The following is a 21,351-nucleotide window of genomic DNA, read 5'->3' as shown; positions in this document are numbered from 1 at the left end:
GGCCCCACTGGTCAGCTGCCGTCTTTTGGGACCGGCGGACGCAGCCAATCACTGCGCTCAGAACCAGAACGAGAATGAGAAATACTTTATTTATCCCGAGGGACATTCTTTCAGCAGCAGCAGGGCTCCGTGTACAGAAAACATAGAAGCATGCGATACTGACATAAAAAATAATAAAAGCAACAGAAATTAAATAAGCGGCTATTTTTTTACTCAGTGCAAAGCTGACGGTATGAAAAAGAATTGGCATAGTGCCGAGTGCAAATTTAACATTTGGGGGGGGGGTAAAGAGCATAAAATACTGTAGAATTCTGGATGAATGCACGTGGATGTATACGGCAGACAGTGACTTTACAAGGAGGCACTGTACAGTTTCATTGCCACAGGAAGGAAAGATCTCCAGTGGCGCTGAGCCCACTGCGCACGTGCAGTGCAGCTTCACTGTTTGCTCCGGTGCGTTGCGGTGACGTAGCTGTGAAAAAAAACAAAAAACAAAAAAACAACTACGATGCGTCACTTGAGGAAGAATGAAGAGACGGACGGAGTTTTCACACAGTTTATTGTTCTGCGTCAGTAAACCAGTGGGAGCATCCGGTGAAGCTTCTGCTCGTCGGCCGCTTCCGGGTTCATCATCGCGAGACGGAAAACCGAGGGACCGACGTGAAATGAAATCCGTTGTGTTTTCAGTCGAAATGATTCCGCCGCTTTTCTTCTGCGTCGTTTCAAACCAACATTAATAAGATTAAAAAATGAGCAACAATAAAATAATGGCAATCAAAAGGGGAAATTGAGGAGTCCACAGTTTAAAAAGATTAAATTAGATGCAAAAGCAGTTTTAGGGCCACGTGTCAAAACTTTAATTACATTAAAATGAAACAAACAACAAAAAAAAGACTTTAACGTTTTGTTTAGATTTCCGCCTGAATGTTTTTAGTGGCTCTCCGTCACCAGGAGCAGTGACACCAGTGGACTTTAATTACCCTGGAACACAGAAAGCAGTGTTATTGTGAGTGGCTTCCTAGTTGCCTTACAAGTGCGTCTGAGTTCAAGCATGAGAAGCAACATGCAGCAAAATATCAAAGTTTCTCTGCAGGAAGTGTGGGAGAAAACCCTTGGCGTCCCAGTGAAACCAGTGTGTCCCAGTGTGTCCCAGTTTGTCCCAGCAGAAAAAAACACTCGTCAGTCTGCGGACGAAGGATCGGCCGCAAAATGGAAAACAACTCGTGAAGCTACGATTTCTTTTGATCTTCGGAGGTGATGATGCACGTTTAATAACCAGCAACGACGTCCACTTCCTGTTGCCTTGGTTGAAAAAAGAAGCAGGTGGCGCTGCAGGTCCAGTAGAACCAGTAGATCTTGGTCTACTGGTTCTACTGGACCGGTAGATCTTGGACCGGTAGAACCACTGCTGTGACCTTCATGCTCATGCTAAATCAAAGAGGAGGACTGGTGGTGGTGGTGGTGGTGTTTGTTCTTCATGCGTTGAGAAAGTGAAGCTGCGCTCGACTGACGCGGCCGCGGGAGCTCCAGACCGCCCCCTCCTGCACCTGCAGGGGAGAGAAGCACTCAAAGTGTTAGCATGTGGCTACGTGGCCTTGTTAGCATGTGGCTACGTCAGAAAGTGCTGCCACCTGCTTGTGGCTGCATCAGCGACTCTTCTTCTCTTGTTTCTTGCCGTCTCCGGTCTGAACAGACACACAAAACAAAAGAGGAAGTCAGAAGCCCTGGTCACAGGAAGTGACTGCAGAGTGGGCGTGGCCATCCAACAACAGACTGACTCATTGACTGACTCACTGATTCACTGACTGACTCACTGTCTCACTAACTCACTGACTGTGAAGCCTCACCCGGACTTTGTGCTGGGCCTCCTGCTGGAGGTGGTCCTCCCGGTGGAGGTGGGCCTCCCGGCGGAGGTGGGCCTCCTGCTGCAGGGACTCGGCCGGGCCGTCGGGGCTGCAGGGGGAGTTTGGAGCTCAGAAGCAGAAGACAAAGTCGACTAGAAACAGAAGAAGAAGAAAAAGAAGAGGAAGCCGCTCCCACCTGCCCTCCTGGGACGGGGCTCCGCCTCCCGCTGACTCCGCCTCTCTCCCTGAAGTCCAGCCTGCAAGTGAACACAGGTCTTTTTCTGCTCGCCGCACCCGTTCCAGGACGGCCTTCACACCCTCCTCCGTCATCTCCTCGTCCTCCAGACCTCCTTCCAGCTGGAGGTCCTGCAGCAAACTCTGCAGCCTCTCCTCCGTCATCTCCTCCTCCTCCTCCTCCTCCTCCTTCTCCTCTTGTTCTCCCACTTCCTGTCTCTGCTCAGGACCTGAACCCTCCTCCACTTCTTCCTTCCCTTCTTCTTCTTTGGTCAATTTCTTGACTGATCTTCTGTCGTTGTCTGGTGTCTCACGGACAGCTAGCCCATTAGCGGCTAGCCCGTTAGCCGGCGGCGTGGTGTCTTCAGCCAGGACCAGGGGGGGCGCTGCGGTGCTGGTGGTCTGAGCGAGGGACAGGTCACTGGGTCTAATGGGCGTGACCTCACCAGTGAGGTCTGCTACGCTAGCGTCGCTAACATCGCTAAAGAAGTGGTCGGGACGCAGCGGAGGACTGGTGGTGGGGGGCTGGTACTGCAGCTCTGGGGGGGTTTTCAGCTCCGCGTCTATGTGTTGGTAGCCTGGGGGGGGGGGGGGGGGGGGTCACGAGGACACATCAGAGGGTGATGAGAACATGGGGGAGGGGTGGAGGGGGTCAGGAGATGGTGGAGGTGATGAACATCTTTAGCTTTAAAGGCTAGCAGTGCTAGCAAACACAACAGGAAGCATCAGAAGAAGAAGAAGCTGTGACCAGGTTTCACTGCTGGGGTCCAAACTTTCTTCTCAAAAAAATCTATTTCACCTTTGACCTTTTCAACTCTGTGTGCTTATCTAGCAGCTGCAACTTCGAGTAACGCCACTGACCAACAGTCACAGACAAAAGTCTTGAGCGACGCCAAAGAATCACAGCGTTTTCTTTGTTCTGCTGCCCTCAAGTGGCTAAAGACGGTACTGCTTCAAGGAGACGACCACGTGAAATAAAGACGGTGGAGCACAGAATGTTCACACATAGTTGCTGTTTTCTTAGCAGGAGTGTAAAGGTCAGACAGAAGGTTAAGACTTAAGACACTGTGAGGAGGAGGAGGGGCTGGAGGAGGAGGAAGAGGAGGAGGAAGAGGAGGAGAAGAAGAAGAGGGCAGAGGAGTAGCTGGAGGAGGAGGAGAAGAAAAGTGAGGAGGAGGAGGCGAAGAAGAGGGAGGAGGAGGAAGAGGAGGAGGAGAAGAAGAGGGAGGAAAAGGAGGAGGGGGAGGTGGTGGTGTACAGACAGATGATAATGGAGGAGTAAAGACAGGGCAGGACGTGGGAGGAGCAGGAGGAGGAGCAGGAGGCGGAGCTGGAGGAGCAGGAGGCGGAGGAGCAGCAGGAGGAGCTACAGCGCTGAAGCTGGAGCCTCAGAGGAACCGAGGAGATGATGGATGCTAGCAGCTAGCAGTTAGCTTAGATAGCCGTCTACCTGGTCAACACGGCCCATGAGTGTTTTCCCACAACGCCACCATGTGGTCTGTGCAGGGAAAACAGCCACAGACATGCTGCAGATGCTTTGCCGGTTAGCAGGAGTTAGCGTTTAGCGTTTAGCCGCAGCTCAGAGGATGATTGATGATCAATAAAGTTATAAACAGATGGACGAGTTGAAGGTGAACATCGGGCTGAAGAGGGACGAAGCCGTTTGACAGACTGCAGTCCCAATCAGCCAGAGTGGGCGGAGCTTCACTTGCACAGTCTCTCCAGCCAATCAGAAGAGGAGGAGCAACAGATTGACAGTTTTGCCCTCATCAGTGTTGAATCTCAACTCTGTGTCTTTGAAAACAAGTTTTATTACTGCTGCTGTGTATTCCTGCAGGTTCTGACTGCGTCACTGCTGCAGTTTGAGCCTCTCAGCCGCACTGACGTAGAGGACTCGGGAAATCATCCAACTGTCCGCAGGATGTCAACACTTTTCATGTCATTCCGTTTAAAATATAGAAGTTTCTTTCCTTCTCCTGTATTATTGCTGCAAATGTTATGCACATTTCACAATAAAGGATTCCATTCTGTAGTATCTGAACTTCTGTACATGACATCATTTGAACTGTATATGGCCTGATGTGAGCTCAGCAGTGAAGCCGCTGCATTCCTTCCCTAAGGGGGTCTCAGTTTCCATATATGGTCTTGCTATGGCCACTGCCATCAAGTTGTAGCCGGATGGCCATATGGGGGTGCAACCATGGAATGTATACATTCTCCCCCACTCCCAGCATCTTCCTCCCTGGTTGCTGGGGGGTACAAGAGGTGATGTGAACAAAGGATCGTTGGAGTTGCTCACATCTGGCCCAGAGACATCCCCAGGCTTCCATGGTGCCTGTCTGACTTCTGACTTCTTTGCAATAAACCAGTTTTTATATACAACTAAGTCTGTGTCAGTGAAGACTCCTTCAACATCTACATCACTCGAAGCCACCAGAAGAATTCACCACAATTCAATATGCAGTTTATACTTTGCTGTGTTTTTTTTTACTCTCTTGTCTGCTCTCGTGTTTCCTTGAACGTAGGAACAGCAGCAGCTGATCAGATCAGACGCTGATCAATAACTAACTAACCCTGACCCATCAATCAATCAACCAATCAGAGGCTTCAGACCATCGACTGACAGCAGCTGGAAGAGTCAATAAAGCTGCGTCTGTGAGCGATGAATGGGAAGCAGAGAGGGGCAGTGAGCAAAATAGCCCTCAATATTATACATGCATATGTGTGTATAATATATATATATATATACATGTATACAGTATATGTATATATGCATCTAAAATATGAGACCCTTTCAGTCTTTCAGGGGGTCTCATGGGTTAATCAGGGGGTCAGAACCCCCCAGACTCACACTGGGAGAGAGTCAGTGAGTCAGTGAATCAGTGAGTCAGACAGTCAGTCAATCAGACGGTCAGTCAGACGGTCGGACGGACAGACAGAGAGTCAGTCCGTCAGTGAGTCAGTCAGTGATTCAGTGAGTCAGTCCGTCAGTGAGTCAGTCAATGAGTCAGTCCGTCAGTCAGTGACTCAGTCAGTCAGCGAGTGAGTCAGTCAGTGAGTCAGTGAGTCAGTGAGTCTTTACCTGCTGCAGCCTCAGTGAAGCAGCGAGAGCCTGAAATGTTCCCGTGGTCGAAGACGGGACCTTCTAGCAGAGACACCACGTCCCGGCGCTGCAGCTGGGTCAGCACGGCCGTCAGGGCGTCGGCTGCAGCACACACACACACACACACACACACACACACACACACACACAGTGTTACTGGCTTTTAATATTACATATTGCATTTCAAAAATCATGTAAATAATCATATTATATTGTTTATTATGTTCATTGCATGGTACTGGACTACTACACTATTACCATATTATAATATTAACATATATATATATATATGTATTATTTGAGGCTTCTATTCTATGGGACAAATAAAAAATCTTTGAGTCTTTGACTCTCTGACTCTCTGACTCTCTGACTCGGACTCACTGGTGGCGTGCCGACCGTCCCGGTGAACCCACTTCTTCAGCAGCGTGAAGCTCTGAGCCGTCAGAGAGTCGGGGTTCTCCTCACGGATGGAGTTCACCTCCTCCAGGGAGAAGCCCAGCTCCCGGGCCACCTCTGCAACACGGAGCAGGACACACAGGGAGTGTCACTGTCACACACACACACACACACACACACACACACACACACACACACACACACACACACACACACACACACCTGTCCAGCTGAGTCCCAGGTGGTCGGCAACGATGGCCATGCGCAGGTCGGTTCTCTCGCAGGGGCTCTGAGGGCCTGGTGGAGGGTTGGGGGGAGGGGTGGGGGGTCAAGGGTCAAGGGTCAAGATACAGTTAACACTAATAGACACACTTGTAATTCACCCACAGAGACCTGAATGCTGGTCTGACACTGTTGACATTTTAAAGGAATGTTTCACTTCAAAATTATTTTGAAGGTTTTGGACAAAAACTTTCATCCAGAAATGGACGCTTTTAAAAGTGAGTTATTTTCAAAATAAAATAGCTGATATCTAAATTATAAAGCAGGAAGCAACTGTGTGCGGTTGCTCACATGAGCCCAAGTAGACAGATTTTTGAACATGAAATATTCCTTTATTTTTTACAGTTTGTATATACAGTGTTATTGTCGACTGTTCCTGCTGCTCTTTCTTTCTTTGCTGTCAATGTTGCCAAGATGTGACCAATAAAGTTCTTGACTCTTGAATCTTTTTGTTGGGACGAACTTCAGCATCATTGTCGCCAAGAAAGGTCTTCTGGCTACACCAAGCCCAACCTTGACTAGCCTAGCTCCTAGCCTAGCTCCTAGCCTAGCAGAAGCTACAAAACAATATCTTGTTTTGTCCTGTCTTACTCTATAAATATTTGATTTTATTTTTATTTCTTTGTCTTTTTGATAATGTAGATTTTCTTCTCTTTGCACTATATTGTTGCTGTAATTATGCCAATTTCCCCAATGTGGGATTAATAAAGGCTTCTATTCTATTCTCAGTACCTCATCGATTACAAAGAATTACCAAATAAAAATCATGTGAATTGTTTTTGGCCAAAAAGCTTCTGTTTTGCAATAATGTGTGATTTTGGACTAATATATTTGTCTAATAATGCTGTATAGCTAGCTAGCTAGCTAGCCTTCCTATCCAGACAAAAAAGGATAATTAAACCCATGTCAAATAAAGAAAAGTTAGACAGTGAGAACAAATCAAAGTAAACGAGGTCCAACATCAAACTAAACTCACAAGACACAAAAATAATGAGAAGAAAGTAGTCGACACTCGACAACAAACAACACAATGTTTAGTTTCAGGCAACATCAGGTGAAAACTATATTTATTTATATTTATATCTTTATATACCATATTTCTGCCTGAAGCCCTGACCTTTGACCTCTGGGTGTGTTGTTGTTGTTGTGATAAGTGAGTGAGTGCTGTGTTGTTGTGCCGTTACTGAGGTTAGCTTGTGTGCTAGCAAGCTGATGTGAGAAGCTGTGCTTCCTCGGACTCGCTGCCTTCCAACCGACTCACCTTCCTCTTCCTCACAGCTGCGGCTCAACTTTTCTTCCTCCTACTTACGATGAGGCGCTAAGAAAAGCGCCAAACTACCCTTCAGCAAACTACGGTTGTGCTTAAAACTGGGCTAAATGAACTCGGTTCTCTGTTGTTGTCGTGTCGACGGCACAAGACAGAGGAGGAGGCGGAGTCACAACAGCAACATGCATCTCGACAACAACCACCGGGTGGAGGAAGCTTGTAGAAAGAGTTTACAAACTAGTCTTGTTCTCTGAGCCAGGGGGCGCCACTGGTTCATCAACCTGACTCCCTTCCTCCAAGTATCCACCTACTCCTGCTGCTGCTGCTGCTGCTGCTGCTGCTGCTGCTGCTCCTCCGCTTGCCTCAAACTCAGCACTCTGTAGCATCTGTAGCGGAAGGTGACGACGTGCAGGTGCTGGTGGAGGTGGAGGTGCAGGTGGAGGTGCAGGTGGAGGTGCAGGTGCAGGTGCTGGTGCTGGTGCTGGTGCTGGTGCTGGTGCTGGTGCTGGTGTAGGTGCAGGTGCAGGTGCTGGTGCAGGTGGAGGGCAGATACTTCTACAAGACCAAGATGTGTGACTGGGGGTTGTTCCTGGTTGTGTTGCTACAGCTCTCCGTGCCACTGGGGGGCAGTGTTGTCCCTTCTAACTGCGGTTAGAACGGTCTGACTGGCGGCTCGCTGCTTCTCTACACTGGCGCTACTTTCCCTGAAGACTGTCATTAAAGTGTTTGTGGTGCTGGTCTGTGAATTCTCCATTGACCTCTTAATACTTTGATGAATAGACAAAGACCGACGGCTGGGAGTTTGGTAATTCCTCCCACACCTGCTACCTGCTACATTTCCTATAAAGGACTCTACCAACGTTTCCTTGTGCAAGATGTTTGGCCACTGGCCAAATGTGGCTGCAAACTTTGTTACCAGGCACCTTCACCGGTTACCTGGACCTTTGACCTCTTTGGTTTCTGCCTTGGTGACCTCCTGAGTCAGCAGGGGACAAAAGAGGGCAACAATTGCAACACAATATTGTGGTGAGAACTTGGAGAATTTGAACAGACACAAAGCAAGTCACTGGTGCTACCCAGGACCGACGCTCCCAGGACCGACGCTCCCTGACTCAGCGGCGCCACTCGGAGACTTCGTACGGTATATCAATTGGCCGAAGTACAATTAAAAGGTCCCTGAAGGTGCCGCTATGGCTAATAGCTAATGTGGCACCGCATGAATAATCTCCAGTTGCGTTTCTTTGCAGCTCATCATCAACTACCGGGAGGACCTGGCAACTTGTGTCCGTGGTGAAAGTGGATCCTGCTCTCAGAGTGGAGCCGTCGGGCTCAGAGTCTGACCCATCTTGGGACGCGTTGGGGTCAGAAACGGCTAGCTGGACTGCGGCGCTGCATACGTGAACCGGGGGGGACGGTGGTTGGCTGCGGTGCTACGGGGCGTCGGGCTCCCGGCCGCTGACACGGTAGTTGCCGGCGGAAACGCGATGCTCACCGATCTGAAAGAACTGCAGTCTCTCCTCCACCGCGTCCCTTTTGCTCATGTCAATCGCGCCACTGCGCGTCATCTCAAACATCTTCCCTTCGTGGAAGGGGAACGGGTTCGGCTCGCTGGTCGGCGTGCTGTCGTCCGTAGGGGTTCGTGCAGGGGTGGAGTCGGGAGTGGTGGCCTGCGATTGGTCGTCCACCGCCAGACCGAAAGGTTTGGGCTCCTCGGCGCAGAGGCCGTCCTGCGTTCCCGCCACCTGGTGGACCACTTCCTCTCCAGCTTTACTGGACCAAGGGTCAAAGTCCAGGCCTTTGGTGACCACCGTCTTGAACGGGGAGTTGAACTCCTCCTCCAGCTTGTAGCTGAAGTACGTGTCTGTAAATCCGTCCTTGTCTGCTGCCTGCGCCTGACCCGCGACCCTGTCCCCACCGAAGCCGACACCGTCGGTGGGAACAGCCTCCGGTCTCTGAGCGTCCTCCAGGGTTTTCTCCTCTTCGATGACCTCCAGCTTGCCGGAAGAGGGGAAGGAGCGGTCACACGACCTGAAGGTGTCCGTGGCCCAGACGTCTCTGCGGCCGTCGGGGGGGGCGAAGGGCTGCAGGTCGGCCTCGGCCAGGAGGCCGTCGTCCTCGTCCTGGAGCTCATACCCGTCCAGCGAGTCGATCTCCGTGGCGTCGGTGTCGTGGGAGAACTCTGCCGTGGTGGCGATGGAGCAGTCGGTGATGGATTGGTCATTTCCATTCTGCTCGTTTTCACACTCGTCTCCTTTTCCGTTGGAACCTTTGTTGGCGCCATTGAGACCGTTGGTGCCGCCTTGGCTGCCGTTTCCGTTTCCGTTTCCGTTTTTGTCCTGTTTTTTAGCTCTCGCTGTCTTTTCCTGCCTCTTGTCGTCCTCCTGCTGCTGCCCCGACACCTTGAAGTTCAGCTTCTTACAAGGAATGGGCTGGAAGATGGACTCGTCCTCCTCGCCCGCGGACTGACTGTCATCGCTACCCGGAAGCACCGGCGTCGGCGGCTGGATGCGAATGATGGGCTCGGTCAGCAGGTGCTTGTCGTGCTCCTCCTGTAAATTCACCTCCATCATCTCAGTGTCAGTTCCAGAAGAGGCGCACGAGTCCTTGGGTTCTGCATCAGAGAACTCTGAGGAGTCCAGAGGCGGCGGAGGCGGGAACTCGATGTATGCCACGCCTTTGGAGACCTTCTCCTGCTCCTGGCCGCCGCTGCTGGCTGCTGCTTCCTGCTCCCCGGCCTTCACGCCAAACTCTTGCTGGCTGTGTTTTATTTCTCCCTTGCTGACGTTGTCCAGGTCCGCTGGAGCGGCGGCAGAACTCGGTTTTGCTCGGGCGACATCGTCGTTGTCGGACTCTTCAGACTCCTCCATGATGGGACTCGGTTTGTCCGACACGAATCCCAGGAAGCCGTCTGGGGTCTTGCAGGTGAGATCGTAGGTGACCTCCTCAGAGCTGGGGGTCTCCGGTGTCACTGGGCTCCGGTCCATGAAGGACACCTGCTCCAGGGCGTCGTCGTCGGGGCTGACGGGGCCGAGCGCCGAGCCGTTCTTCTGCTTGATGGCCTGCAGGGGGCGCCTGGCCTCCCGCTCAGCCTGCCTGCCCACCTGGACGCCCACGTAAACAGGCAACGTCTTGATGGTCGTCTTTAAGTTCTCTTTGGCTGTCAGTGCGGTGGGGGGGGTCAGGACCCTGTCCAGGGTCTCTCCAGGGTCGGGCAGATTGTTGCAGTTGGAATCTTTGCTTGCGTTGTCTAAGATTTCAAAGGTCAAAGTGTCGTCTGTCTTCGCTGGAGTCTTCTCGGGAGTTTTGCTCTTGGTCAGCGTGGGGATCTGTGAGGGCTTGGTGGTGAGGGTCTGTCTCTTCACAAAGTCGTTGTCCAGTGAAGGAGTCGACCTCACTGGAATCTGAGACTCCATTTTCTTGCGGAGGTTTTTGTTGAGCGATTCTGCGCCGTCGTTCCTCGACACCTCCGCTATGATTCCCCTGAGAACCGACTCACTTTTTGTGACCTGCTGGAACTTTTCAGCCTCGCAATCTTTTGCCTGCAGTTGAGTCACGTCCTGACCTTTCTGACCTTTGTTGCTTTGGCTGACTTCCAGAGAAACGGTGGAGGGGAGGCGCTGTGCAGCTGTTGTGTTTGCCTCCGTGTTAGCGACAGGCGTTTTCAAAGGGACGTCCACGGGTTTCCTGCTCAGCAAACCTTCACCAGGAGGTTTCTGGGCAGCAGGCGTCGGCGTGAAAGGTGCCTTGCTGCTATCTGAGGCAGGAGAAGCCTTCTTGCATACTTCCGTGGGCTGGGCCCGACCAAGGTCTCCCGCGCTTTCTAACAATTTGGCTGTTTTTCCTGCTGAAGGGAACTGATAGACGGGAAGTTTGCTCTCCTGGGACTTCCTGGTGGGAGGTTTTTCCTGCACTATCGGAGGACTTTTGGTCGGACTCGGCTGGCTGACTTTCTGTGATGCAGATTCAAACTTCATTCTCACAGCACTGACTTTAGACGTGGATCTCAGGTGGGTGGGGGAGGAGGGCTCGGATCCGCTGCTTCTGCTCTGTTTTAGATCCTCGTTGGTTTTCCGGGGGCTGCTGGGTAAACTGGAGCCTTTCCTCTCCGGCTCTTTTGGCTTGTTTGTACCCACGCCCTCGGCCACTTTGGCGGCACCCTGTGTTCTCTCAGGGTCACCGAGAGCCGAGCCGGGCCGGGCCCGGGATTCTTTCAGCTCTCGCCTCGCGGGTTTCTTCTCAGGGGACTGCAGCTCATCGTTGAGCTTCTCAGTTTTGTCACGGAAGAATTGAGAAACCTCGCTCAGTTTCTCCTCGGCCTCCTTGACGGACTGCTCCACCCGGTCCTCGTAGAGCAGTTTGTCCCGGCCTCGCTCCACTTTGTCCTCCGTGAAGCGCATCCACACGGCATGTTTGGGGCTGCCCTGCTCGGTGGAGTAGTGGAGCACGGTCACCTTGTCGAACTGAGATGCTTCGTCTCTGTGGAACAACTTGCTGGACTTTGGGGACCCCTCCCTGGACGACTTGGAACCAAACTCTCTGTTTGGGCTCCCTGGCTGCTGAGGCTCAGTTCTGAGGCTGCCGCCTTTCTCTTCACTGGACTGAGACAAGCAGGTGTCCAGTTTGTCAGACAGCAGCATTTTCTCAGCAAACTTGTACGATTCCCCTCTGACCTCTGACAGCTCGTCCTCGCAGTACTCTACGGAGTGCTGGCTCAGGATTTTCAGGGCTTTGTAGGAATCGTCACCCATCAGCTGGGCAGAACTCGGCCGGCTGTCGTCTTCCTGGAACACCGGAGTGTTGACGCGGGAAGTTTCTAAGAAGGTGGGCAGCGACTCTTCGGCGGTGAGCTCCTCCTCCTCTTGTTGGGCCTCGTCGAAGTCGCTGAGCTCCTTGATCCCGCGGTCCCCCTTGAAGACAAACACCTCCGGGTGTTTCTTGGTTTCCCGGATGATGACTTCTGTCGGCTCTGCTGTGCTGTGGCCTTTTTCAATGTGGACCTCAAAGATTCTCTCCACTTTGGGTTTTGGTTTTGCGTCTCTGTCTAGGAATCTGGGCGTGAGCTCATCACCTTTGACCGAGTCCTGGCCGACTTTGTGTTCAAAAAGGCCGGCGAGCTCTTTGGACGGGTCGCGACCGGACTGGAAGGCTTTCATGATGTCCCGGACCGACATTCCCTCCTCTATGACGTCGGCACCGTCAATCAGCTGTGGCTTGTGATAAACCCTTCTGGTGGTTGCCGTGATTTGAGTTTCCTCCTTCAGGCAAACGCTCCTGTTGGCTGCAGCGCCCTCTCCTGGCCTCATCATTTGAAGGGCCTTGGTGGCATCGGGCCGAACAGACGGAGGAGCGGCAGCGGCAGCGTCTTGCGTGACCGCAGCTTCGAGGGAGTCGTCTGGCTGTTCGCAGCTCCTCCAGTGGTCCGAGTCAGTCCGGCGCTCGGCCAGACTTGGCGGGATCCCCGAATCTGTGAACGGAGGTTTGGGTTCGGTGCTCTCGGCACTCTGAGGAGCCGACGGCGTCTTCTCGCTCCTGGTCTCGAAGCCGCTGTCCGACAGCGGGCTCTTGTCCTGCTCCAGGTCCTCAGGCGACTCCAAGATGGTGTCGGGCCCCTGGTAGGACTCGGCCAGTTTGCTCAGGTCCTTCTCTGAAGGAGATCTCAGCATGCCGCAGCCTGGCGGAGGCATCTTCAGCTTGTGCTCTTGTATTGACATGGAGGGTTTGAGAACCCGTTTGAGTTTCTCCTCCCCTTCCCTCCTGGCCTCCTCCTCGTATCTACATTTTCTCTTTGTCGCGGTGGACAATGACTCGGCGCCGCTGGTGAAAAGATCCGCCACCGCGGCCAGTTCCAGGTCTTTGGCTGCCGTGGTCGGGTGCCAGCTTGGCTGGGAGAGAAGGTCCGGGTGGCTCCTCTGAGCCTCCTCGAGCTCCTCCCTTGAAAATTCCTCCCATTCTTCTTCTCCTTCTTCGGAGGTTCCGTCTCTTCCCGCCGGACCTTTGTTGTCTTCCCAACTGGCATCTTTCTGCAGAATCTCACTGACCGTCACCAGGTCCTCCTTCACTCTCTCCACCAGGTCCATGGGCTCCTCACCCTCCAACCTGGACTCTGTGGGACTTCCCACCAGAGACGTTTGGACGGTCTTGGCCGCCGTCTGCGTGTTGGTCTGAAGGATGGCCGTCATCCTGATCAGGTCCTCCTTCATGTCCGCCACGTCCTTCAGAATGTCCCGGTTGGAAGCCGGCGTCGGGTGGACGACGGGCGGCGTGATGAACGGCGGGGATTTGAGTTGGGAATTTATCTTTGACGCCGTCACGCAGGAAGGCAAAGCGGAAGACGCCGAGGAAGAAGAGGCGGCAGGGAAGTCTGGAAGGGCCATTTTCAGAGAACCCGGTCCCCGTTTGAGAGGCCTTTCAGAAGAGACGCCCACCAGGGAATAGACGGGGGCCGTGGCGGTGCTGCTGTGCGGCCTGAGAGCAGAGTGGGTCTCCTGAAGGCTGCTGCTCCTCTCCGACAGCTGGCGGAAGGACGGCGAGGAAGGCGTGGAGGAGGAGCTGGAGGAGGGCCGTCTGAGCGAAGACCCGTTCAGCAGCTCGGACGACGGGAGGGTGGTGTGGCCGGCAGAGGACGGAGAGGAGATGGACGACCTCCCTCCTCGGAAGGACAGCGTGGAGTCCACGCAGGTCTTCAGGGACGACAGGCTGCCGGCGCTTTTGACCGGGGAGAGGTTGGCGCCCCCCGGTGGCGAGCGAGGGGGGAACAAGTTGAGAGAACAAGTCTGAGGAGAGGAGGACGAGGGGAAGATCTTGCCGGGGCTCCCGGGGGGGGCCTGGGGGGGCTGGTGGCCCAGCTGGGTTCTAATGGGCGAGGTCCTGTAAGACCTGCTGGGGGAGGAGCCGACTGTTCCACTGGCTGGGGGGCAGGCGGGGGAGGGCGAGGAGGGGGGGGAGGCGAGGGGCCACGCGGCCCTCACTGAAGAAGCAGCTGGCGGTGGGGGGCCGGCACAGGGGGGGCCACGCCCCACCGGCCCTCCGCCCGTCTGTCGGAGGCTTTGGTCGGCGGTGGCAGCAGCAGCAGCCGACCACGCTGGCCAAGGTCTGACTGGAAAGACAAGTTGGTGAGGGACACCAGCAGGAGGCGCTGCTCTGGAGGCGCCGCTTCGCTCAGCGGCTGCTGCTTCTTCAGATGAGTTCGTTATTGGAAGCGATGATGAAAAGGATTCGGGGGGGCGGTGGGGTCAAAGTAACGTGAAGCAGTAATGGTTTAAAAAAAACATAACGATGGGTTTTAGGAAATGAACGAGGAGGAGAAGAAGAAGAAGAAGAAGGAGAAGAGATGAGAGGAGGAAGAGTTGTTTAGTGGCAGTTCCAACAAGCAGTTCAGTCAAGTGTCAAAGTTACAGTCTGATGAAAAGAAGAAGCGCAAGTGTGTGAGGAGGAGGAGGGGGAGCAGGAGGGGGAGGAGGAGCAGGGGGAGGAGGGGGAGGAGCTGAAGATGAAGACTGAAGGAGCAGCTAGAGCGAAAAATAAGGCGGACGGAGCAGCAACAGAAAAGAAGAACTCAAGAAGTGAAAGGTGGCAGGACGGATGTGCGAAAACAACTTCCTGTCTGCGGACTCACAACTCGCACACAAGGTCCGTCCGAGTCGCAGTTTCAACTTTACTCCGTTTAATCTGCTCCCACTGCGAGGAGCCAATCAGACACAGCGGAGCCGCCGAGCCGAGGGACTTCTGCCGGACCTTTCTAGCAAACCCTAGCGCAAAAGAAGCAAACTCGACAAAATGCGTCGGGCCCATTTTGTCTGCGGCGCGAGAAAAAGAAAGCAGAGTGACGAATGAGACAAAGAGCAGCAAACTGAAGACACTGAAGGCAACGCAAAGCATTCCAACAGAAGAACAAAACCACCTGGAAGCACAAGCCCAGAACAGCAGCCGCCCTCGGAGGGCCTTTCAGCAGCCAGAACCGGTTGTTTGGACTCTTGATGTGTGGGCAACACGACATGACAGCCACTCAGTGAACCGTGCAACAAACAAACAAACAAACAAACAAACAAACAAACAGACAAACAGGAAGAAGCCGGTGGAGGGTGCAACGTGATGTCGTGTGAGACAGAGTGTCAACCAAATTGACTGCGAGGGTCAGGAGAGAAGTTGTCGAGGTCATCAGAGGGATTGTTAGTCAGTGAAAGTGTCAAACTCACTCAGTGCCGGCTCGGCCAGATAGCTGTAGCGCTTACGCAAGGCTAGCGAGGCAAAGGTATGACGTCGCTCTGGCTTTTCAGTCTGCAACAATATCAAACAACACGTCAGGTGCGGGTCACGCTGGGTCGGCAGCCACGCTGCCAAGTGATACAATTTACAGGCTAGAGATGAATTTCAAATTAAAAGGTGCGCAGTCAAAAATTAGCCGCGAATAGCTAGACGACACGAGGGAAGCAGCGAGTAGCTGGGCGAGAGTACCTGCTGCTACTGAGCAAGGCGGGTTTGATTAGCTAAAGCCAGTCAACTGCATCTGGATATGAATTACAAATACTTGGATATAATTCATATAGTGGCTCGGGGGGGGGGGGGACGAGATCAAAAGAATCTTAAAAGTCATTTGTAAAAATGAGGGAGCAAAGTTTGAAGGTAAGCAATGATTTTCTGGAGCAGACGGGACGTCGTGCAGAGGAGCTGCTAGCTCGCTAGCTAGCATGAAGGACAGCACAGGGTGGGGAGGGTGTGGTTTACCTCGTCCTCGCCATCTGACTCGGCTTCCTGGGTTCCCAAGATGCATTGCGGGAAAAGGGGGGGCGGTGACATGATGGAAAGCAGGGGGAAAGAAACGATCAGGGCGTGAAACAGGGAGTGAGTGGCATCAGATGGAGCAGCCAGAACTAGCGGAGCACAGAAGCCCTCGGCCCAAAACTACACAGCGGCGCAAATTAACGGCCAGAATTTCAAATTTCAAACAGTCGGAAGACGTCAAAGAAAAGTCGAAAGCGTCTCCGAACCAGACTGAGGACATGACGGTGGACAGAAGGGGGCGGCAGAGAGCGGCCGGCGCTGCTACGCTAACGTACCTTCTTGAAGGCCGGCAGCGTGATGTTGAGGTTGCACACGGCGGTCTGAGGACCTTTTGTGGTCTTGGACTCCCTGAGGAAGGTGAGACGTCCACAAGCTTCCTGGCCGGCATCTCGAACCTACAGACAAAAACACGGAACCTTCAACTGTGTGTCAGCAGCGGCAGCAGCAGCAGCAGCAGCAGCAGCAGCGGGAAGCTGAAGGACGGGACGTTCTCAGGCTGCAGCAGCGAGAACGAGGAGATGACCAATCACAGAGATCCTTCAGCTGGGGAACCTGCTGCTCAAATCCCGGTCTGCTACAGGCACAGCAGCGCAGCAGGAGGCGGAGCAGCGCGGCAGGAAGAGGCGGAGCAGCGCAGCAGGAGGCGGAGCAGCGCGGCAGGAAGAGGCGGAGCAGCGCAGCAGGAGGCAGAGCAGCGCGGCAGGAAGAGGCGGAGCAGTGCTACAGGAGGCGGAGCAGTACGGCAGGAGGCGGAGCAGTGTGGTAGGAAGAGGCGGAGCATTGCAGCAGGAGGCGGAGCAGGGCTGCAGGAAGAGGCGGAGCAGTGCGGCAGGAAGAGGCGGAGCAGCGCGGCAGGAGGCGGAGCAGTGCTGCAGCAGGCGGAGCAGCGCAACAGGAAGAGGCGGAGCAGTGCAGCAGCAGGCGCAGCTAGTAGCTAGTAGCCAGTAGCCTGGCTACTAGCGAGTTGCTAGTTGCTAGTAGTACCTTGACGCTGAAGGGCAAACGGTTCTCCTTGAAGGCGAAGAAGTTGAGGGCCAGCTGCTGACTGGCTTTGGTCAGGGGAGTCAAGTTGCCGTAACAGTCCAGGTGGATCGCTCGGCCCTCCAGAACCTGAGGACACAGGACGGAACCAGTCACCTTTCTCACAACAAGCCGGGATCGGGTTCTCCGGCGGCAGCGGCGGCAGCGGCGGCAGCGGCGGCGGCGGCGCTGGAGCTCTACCTCAATGTCCTTGCTGCGGGCCACCTCCTCGAAGTTCTCCTGCTGCTCCAGCGTCTTGTCCACCCGGTCGTCCGTCATGCAGAAGCACCTCAGCCGCGCCTCCAGTGGCTCGCTGGTCTTGGCGAACACCACGAACTGGGCCATGTAGGGGACGCAGATCAGCTCCCGGTACAGCTGCGAGGCCAGAACCACCGTCTCCGGGACCTGGGGGCAGTCCGCCAACCAGAACCTGCCAGAACCAATCACAAGTCAAGCCCACAAATCAGCCCAGGAGCAGGAGGTGGAGAATCAGTCGGCAATGAGTCAGTCAGTAGCGAGTCCGTCGGCAGTGAGTCAGTCGGTAGCGAGTCCGTCGGCAATGAGTCAGTCAGTAGCGAGTCCGTCGGCAGTGAGTCAGTCGGTAGCGAGTCAGTTGACGGTGATTTAGTCGGCAATCAGTCAGTTGGCAGTGAGTCAGTCGGTAGCGAGTCAGTCTGCAGTGAGTCAGTCGGCAGCGAGTCAGTCGGCAGTGAACCAGTCGGTAGCGAGTCAGCCGGCAGCGAGTCAGTCGGCAGCGAGTCAGTCGGCAGCGAGTCAGTCGGCAGTGAATCACCTGGCGGAGACGTTGGTGGTGAAGGACACGCAGTCGTTGACAAAGGTGAGGGGCGTGGTCCCGGTGATGTCCTCCCACTGCGCCAGCGAAGTCCCACCTGGGAACCAGCAGCAGTGACCACAGTGACCACAGTGACCTCTGACCTCAGCAACTCCTCCAGTCTGGGGGAACTCGAATCAAACACACACCTGTGATGCTACAAAGGAGGCGGAGACTCGGCGTGCAGTCCCCCCTGTAGCCATTGGTCAGCCCCTCCTCCCCCGAGGGGGGCGGGACCGGGATGGTCATGGTGATTGGCCGGTGGAACTTCCTCCTGCGGGGCTCCACGGTGACGATGGGGCTGAAGGTGGCCCGGTGGCCCAGGAGCTTCTTGACGGTGTCGTCAGGAACCGGCTGAGCCTGGACCACCGTTCGGTTCATCGAGTCACTTTGAGTCTCGACAATTCATTCTGGACAAATCTGAACTGGGTCTCACCTGCAGGCCCACTTTGATCTTCTTGGTCAACGCCCCCTCCGGGAAGGAGGCCTGCACCAACGGGACACTGCGGCTGCTCAGAGTCCCGCCCTCTGGCCCCATGTGATTGGTCTCCTGCCTGATCCGGGACACCACGGCGAAGTACTGCGGGAAGTCCCGAGTGACGATGCGGCAGATCCTCTTCTTCTGCAACTCGTCCTCGTCGTCCAACTCTGCACCACACCAGAAGGACTTGAGAAAGAGTCCTCCAGTCCTCTGGGACTCCAGGACTTTGTCCTGGAGCCAGAAGTCACAGAGGACTGGAGGACTGGAGGGAAAGTCCTCCAGTCCTCCAGTCCTCCAGACTCGAGGACTTACCTTCGTCCATGCCAGCCAGCAGCTCCTGGAGGTCTCTGGTTTTGCAGTCGTACTGATGCTCCTTCCAGGTCTCCCCGTTGTCGCTGCGCAGCAGGATCAGCTCCCTCTCCTGGCCGCGCATGGAACCAAAATGGGGGATCTCCACGATCACCGGTCTGCCAGTGGGGAAACCAGAGGGACTCTGAGTGAAGGTCCAGCAGGAAGGACACCTGGTACAATATGAGGAAGACTGAAGGAGCTGCAGCAGCAGCAGCATCAGCAGCAGGAGAAGAAGAGACAACAGTCGGACCACCAGACCCGTTAGAGACCCTGGAGACCAGCTGCATCATCACTGGTTGACCTTGCAGCTGACAGAAGGTCGTCCCAGTTACTGCAGCTACAAATGCTGCTGGTCAGAGGAACCTTTGTTCTTCTCTGCATTGGGCCAGAGGACCAGAAGGTCCTAGTCCAGGTGTCAATCATCGATCCGTGCTCTCCGACCACCTGTTCGGTACCAGCGGCTCGTTTCCCATCATCGCAGCGACACCGGGTTCTGCCGATGAAGGAGAAACCGGGCGGTGGACAAGCAGCAGCCATGGAAGCAGGATGAAGGTCAGCAGCCCAACAAGCCAGTCAGTGGACTTTGAGTGACGTCACAGCCGCGCTGAGAGCTCCAAATCAAAGGATGAAGGTCTCAACAACAAAAGGAGGATGAAGAGTTTTGAGTCTTGAGTGTTTGGGAAGAATTCAAAAGATTCAACCGTTGTTCTGCTCAACGTGTGCCGCTGTCAAACATCAACTTCTTCCCAAAACTACCAGACAGCCAAGGTCGTGGAGATGGACGCAGGAAATCAAATCCACCAGCATGAATCAGCCACGTTCACGTTCGTCTGCAGGAGCAGCAGGTTTGGTTCCTACCCAACAAATCTAGTTCCTCCTGGGCCCAACTGGAGAACCGGACTAACCAGGCTCTCGCCATCACTAAGGGCTGGCAGCCTTCTGGGGAGGTGGAGCTGACTGAGTGGTCCACACACACACACACACACACACACACACACACAAGCACACTTTGAGTTCAAAGTTGATTAATCATGTTTTCTACTGGGATGAAGACGTGTCTGATTGGCTGTTTAGGACAAGAGCTGATGATTGGCTGTGATGTGAGTGAGCATCCATCATCATCATCATCATCATCATCATCTTCATTATTATCATCATCATCTTCATCCATCATCATCATCATCATTATCATCATCTTCATCCATCATCATCATCATCCATCATCATCTTCATCCATCATCATCATTGTCATCATCATCATCATCTTCATCATCCATCCATCATCATCACCACCACCATCACCACCATCATCATCATCATCTTCATCTTCATCTTCATCCATCATCATAATCATCATCATAATCATCATCATCATCATCATCCATCCATCCATCACCACCATTTCATCATCGTCATCAACACCATCATCAACACCATCATCAACTTCATCATCTTCATCATCATCATTCAACCATCAACATCACCATCATCACCATCTTCATAATCCATCATCATCATCATCACCATGATCTTCATCACAGTGGAGCAGAGGAAGGTTCTCACCCTAGGAAATGAGCTCCGGCCGGTCCGACCTCCACCAATCGGCTGGCCAGCCCCTCCCCCTCCACCATGGGGGGCGGGGCCAGCCGGGGCCTCTTGACCAATCGGCAGGTGATCCTGGTGGGCGCCGTGCACTTCCTGGGCGGGACAATGATGCGCATCCCCTGGTGGCGGCTCCCCCTCATGGAGCCTCCACGGGCGTCCACCATGAAGCTGACCAGGAACCTGAGGGGGACGTTTCATAGGCTGTCATGCTGCGCTGCAACCAGCGAAAATATACAGCTTGACACAGTGAGAGAGAGACAGCGGCCAATCAGCTGCTGTCGTACTGCAGGGTGGATGACAAGGAGCAGCACAGGGGTCAAAGGTTGGCGGCAGAAAGTCACAGAGCAGCCGTTAGCCCGCGTTAGCTTTAGCAGCTTAGCTCCAACCGTCGCAGAACACACACACACAGTGAGCGAGTGTTGTTGGCTGCCACTGGACTACTGAAGAATCGTTCTCCACCAGGTTCTCCACCAGGTTCTCCACTATGTTCTTCACCAGGTTCTCCACCAGGTTCTCCACCACGTTCTCCACCACGTTCTCCACTATGTTCTTCACTAGGTTCTCCACCAGGTTCTCCACTATGTTCTCCACCACATTCTCCACTATGTTCTCCACCAGGTTCTCTCCCTTGTTCTCCACCAGGAGCTCCTCAAATACTCACCCTGAGTGAACGGGTGAAGACACCAGGTTGATGTTCTCCAGGGCGTCTGGTGTCCAGCTGGACCTCCGCAGGGAGTCACTGTCCAGGTCCTTGGCTGCCCCCTGCTGGCAAACACACAGAAGACAGAGTGTGTGTGGTCACATCCTGCAGACCCTGCAGGTCCTGCAGACCTTCACCCTTCTGACGGACGTGCAGAAGAAAAGAACAACAACACAACGGTAAAAAATGTGACAAATAGATTCATGTAACAACAAAAAGCTGAACAGAGTTGAAAAAGCAGAAGGTCCAACTGGTCTGAAGACACAATATAACACACACACACACACACAGACACTGTATCGCATGCATGAGGAACATCTACACACCTGGTTGTGCTTCTCCACAACTAAAGACCTTCGATTAGAGAGAATCTGAGGAGGAGGAGGACGGGGAGTTGGAGGAGGACAAGGAGGAGGAGGAGGAGTTGGAGGAGGTGGAAGAGGAGGGGGAGGAGT

At 54.0% G+C, this 21,351-nt stretch overlaps 1 protein-coding gene and 1 long non-coding RNA gene across 9 annotated transcripts in view; one reads left to right on the top strand and one right to left on the bottom strand.

Moving 5' to 3' along the window:
- Positions 1–183: 183 nt before the first annotated feature.
- LOC142897820 (ankyrin-3-like) overlaps positions 184–21,351 on the bottom strand; it is a 47,863-nt gene continuing 26,695 nt past the window's right edge. For 2 of the 8 annotated variants that reach the window (XM_076040406.1, XM_076040404.1), the window contains 20 exons: positions 21,223–21,267; positions 20,858–20,961; positions 20,155–20,376; positions 18,553–18,707; positions 18,196–18,407; positions 17,909–18,119; positions 17,721–17,817; positions 17,129–17,357; positions 16,892–17,017; positions 16,183–16,302; positions 15,851–15,877; positions 15,322–15,403; positions 8,619–14,300; positions 5,800–5,874; positions 5,563–5,694; positions 5,161–5,283; positions 2,041–2,656; positions 1,848–1,953; positions 1,632–1,685; positions 184–1,547 (listed from right to left, as the gene is read on the bottom strand). In XM_076040406.1, the coding sequence (XP_075896521.1) occupies positions 1,647–1,685; positions 1,848–1,953; positions 2,041–2,656; positions 5,161–5,283; positions 5,563–5,694; positions 5,800–5,874; positions 8,619–14,300; positions 15,322–15,403; positions 15,851–15,877; positions 16,183–16,302; positions 16,892–17,017; positions 17,129–17,357; positions 17,721–17,817; positions 17,909–18,119; positions 18,196–18,407; positions 18,553–18,707; positions 20,155–20,376; positions 20,858–20,961; positions 21,223–21,267 (8,403 nt within the window). In that variant the 3' untranslated portion in view covers positions 184–1,547; positions 1,632–1,646. The remainder of the gene's footprint in view (positions 1,548–1,631; positions 1,686–1,847; positions 1,954–2,040; positions 2,657–5,160; positions 5,284–5,562; positions 5,695–5,799; positions 5,875–8,618; positions 14,301–15,321; positions 15,404–15,850; positions 15,878–16,182; positions 16,303–16,891; positions 17,018–17,128; positions 17,358–17,720; positions 17,818–17,908; positions 18,120–18,195; positions 18,408–18,552; positions 18,708–20,154; positions 20,377–20,857; positions 20,962–21,222; positions 21,268–21,351) is intronic. The other 6 variants (XM_076040411.1, XM_076040405.1, XM_076040410.1 and 3 more) reach the window with 6 other exon arrangements.
- LOC142897853 (uncharacterized) lies at positions 14,321–14,680 on the top strand. Its single transcript, XR_012928498.1, has 2 exons — positions 14,321–14,546; positions 14,586–14,680. It is a non-coding gene; the product is annotated as an uncharacterized LOC142897853 (long non-coding RNA).

Source organism: Nelusetta ayraudi, unplaced genomic scaffold (genome assembly GCF_046127955.1).
Source record: "Nelusetta ayraudi isolate G7.1 ecotype Tasmania unplaced genomic scaffold, CSIRO-AGI_Nayr_v1 ptg000061l, whole genome shotgun sequence".
Classification (NCBI taxonomy): domain Eukaryota; kingdom Metazoa; phylum Chordata; class Actinopteri; order Tetraodontiformes; family Monacanthidae; genus Nelusetta; species Nelusetta ayraudi.
This window is presented reverse-complemented; position numbering and strand designations above follow the sequence as displayed.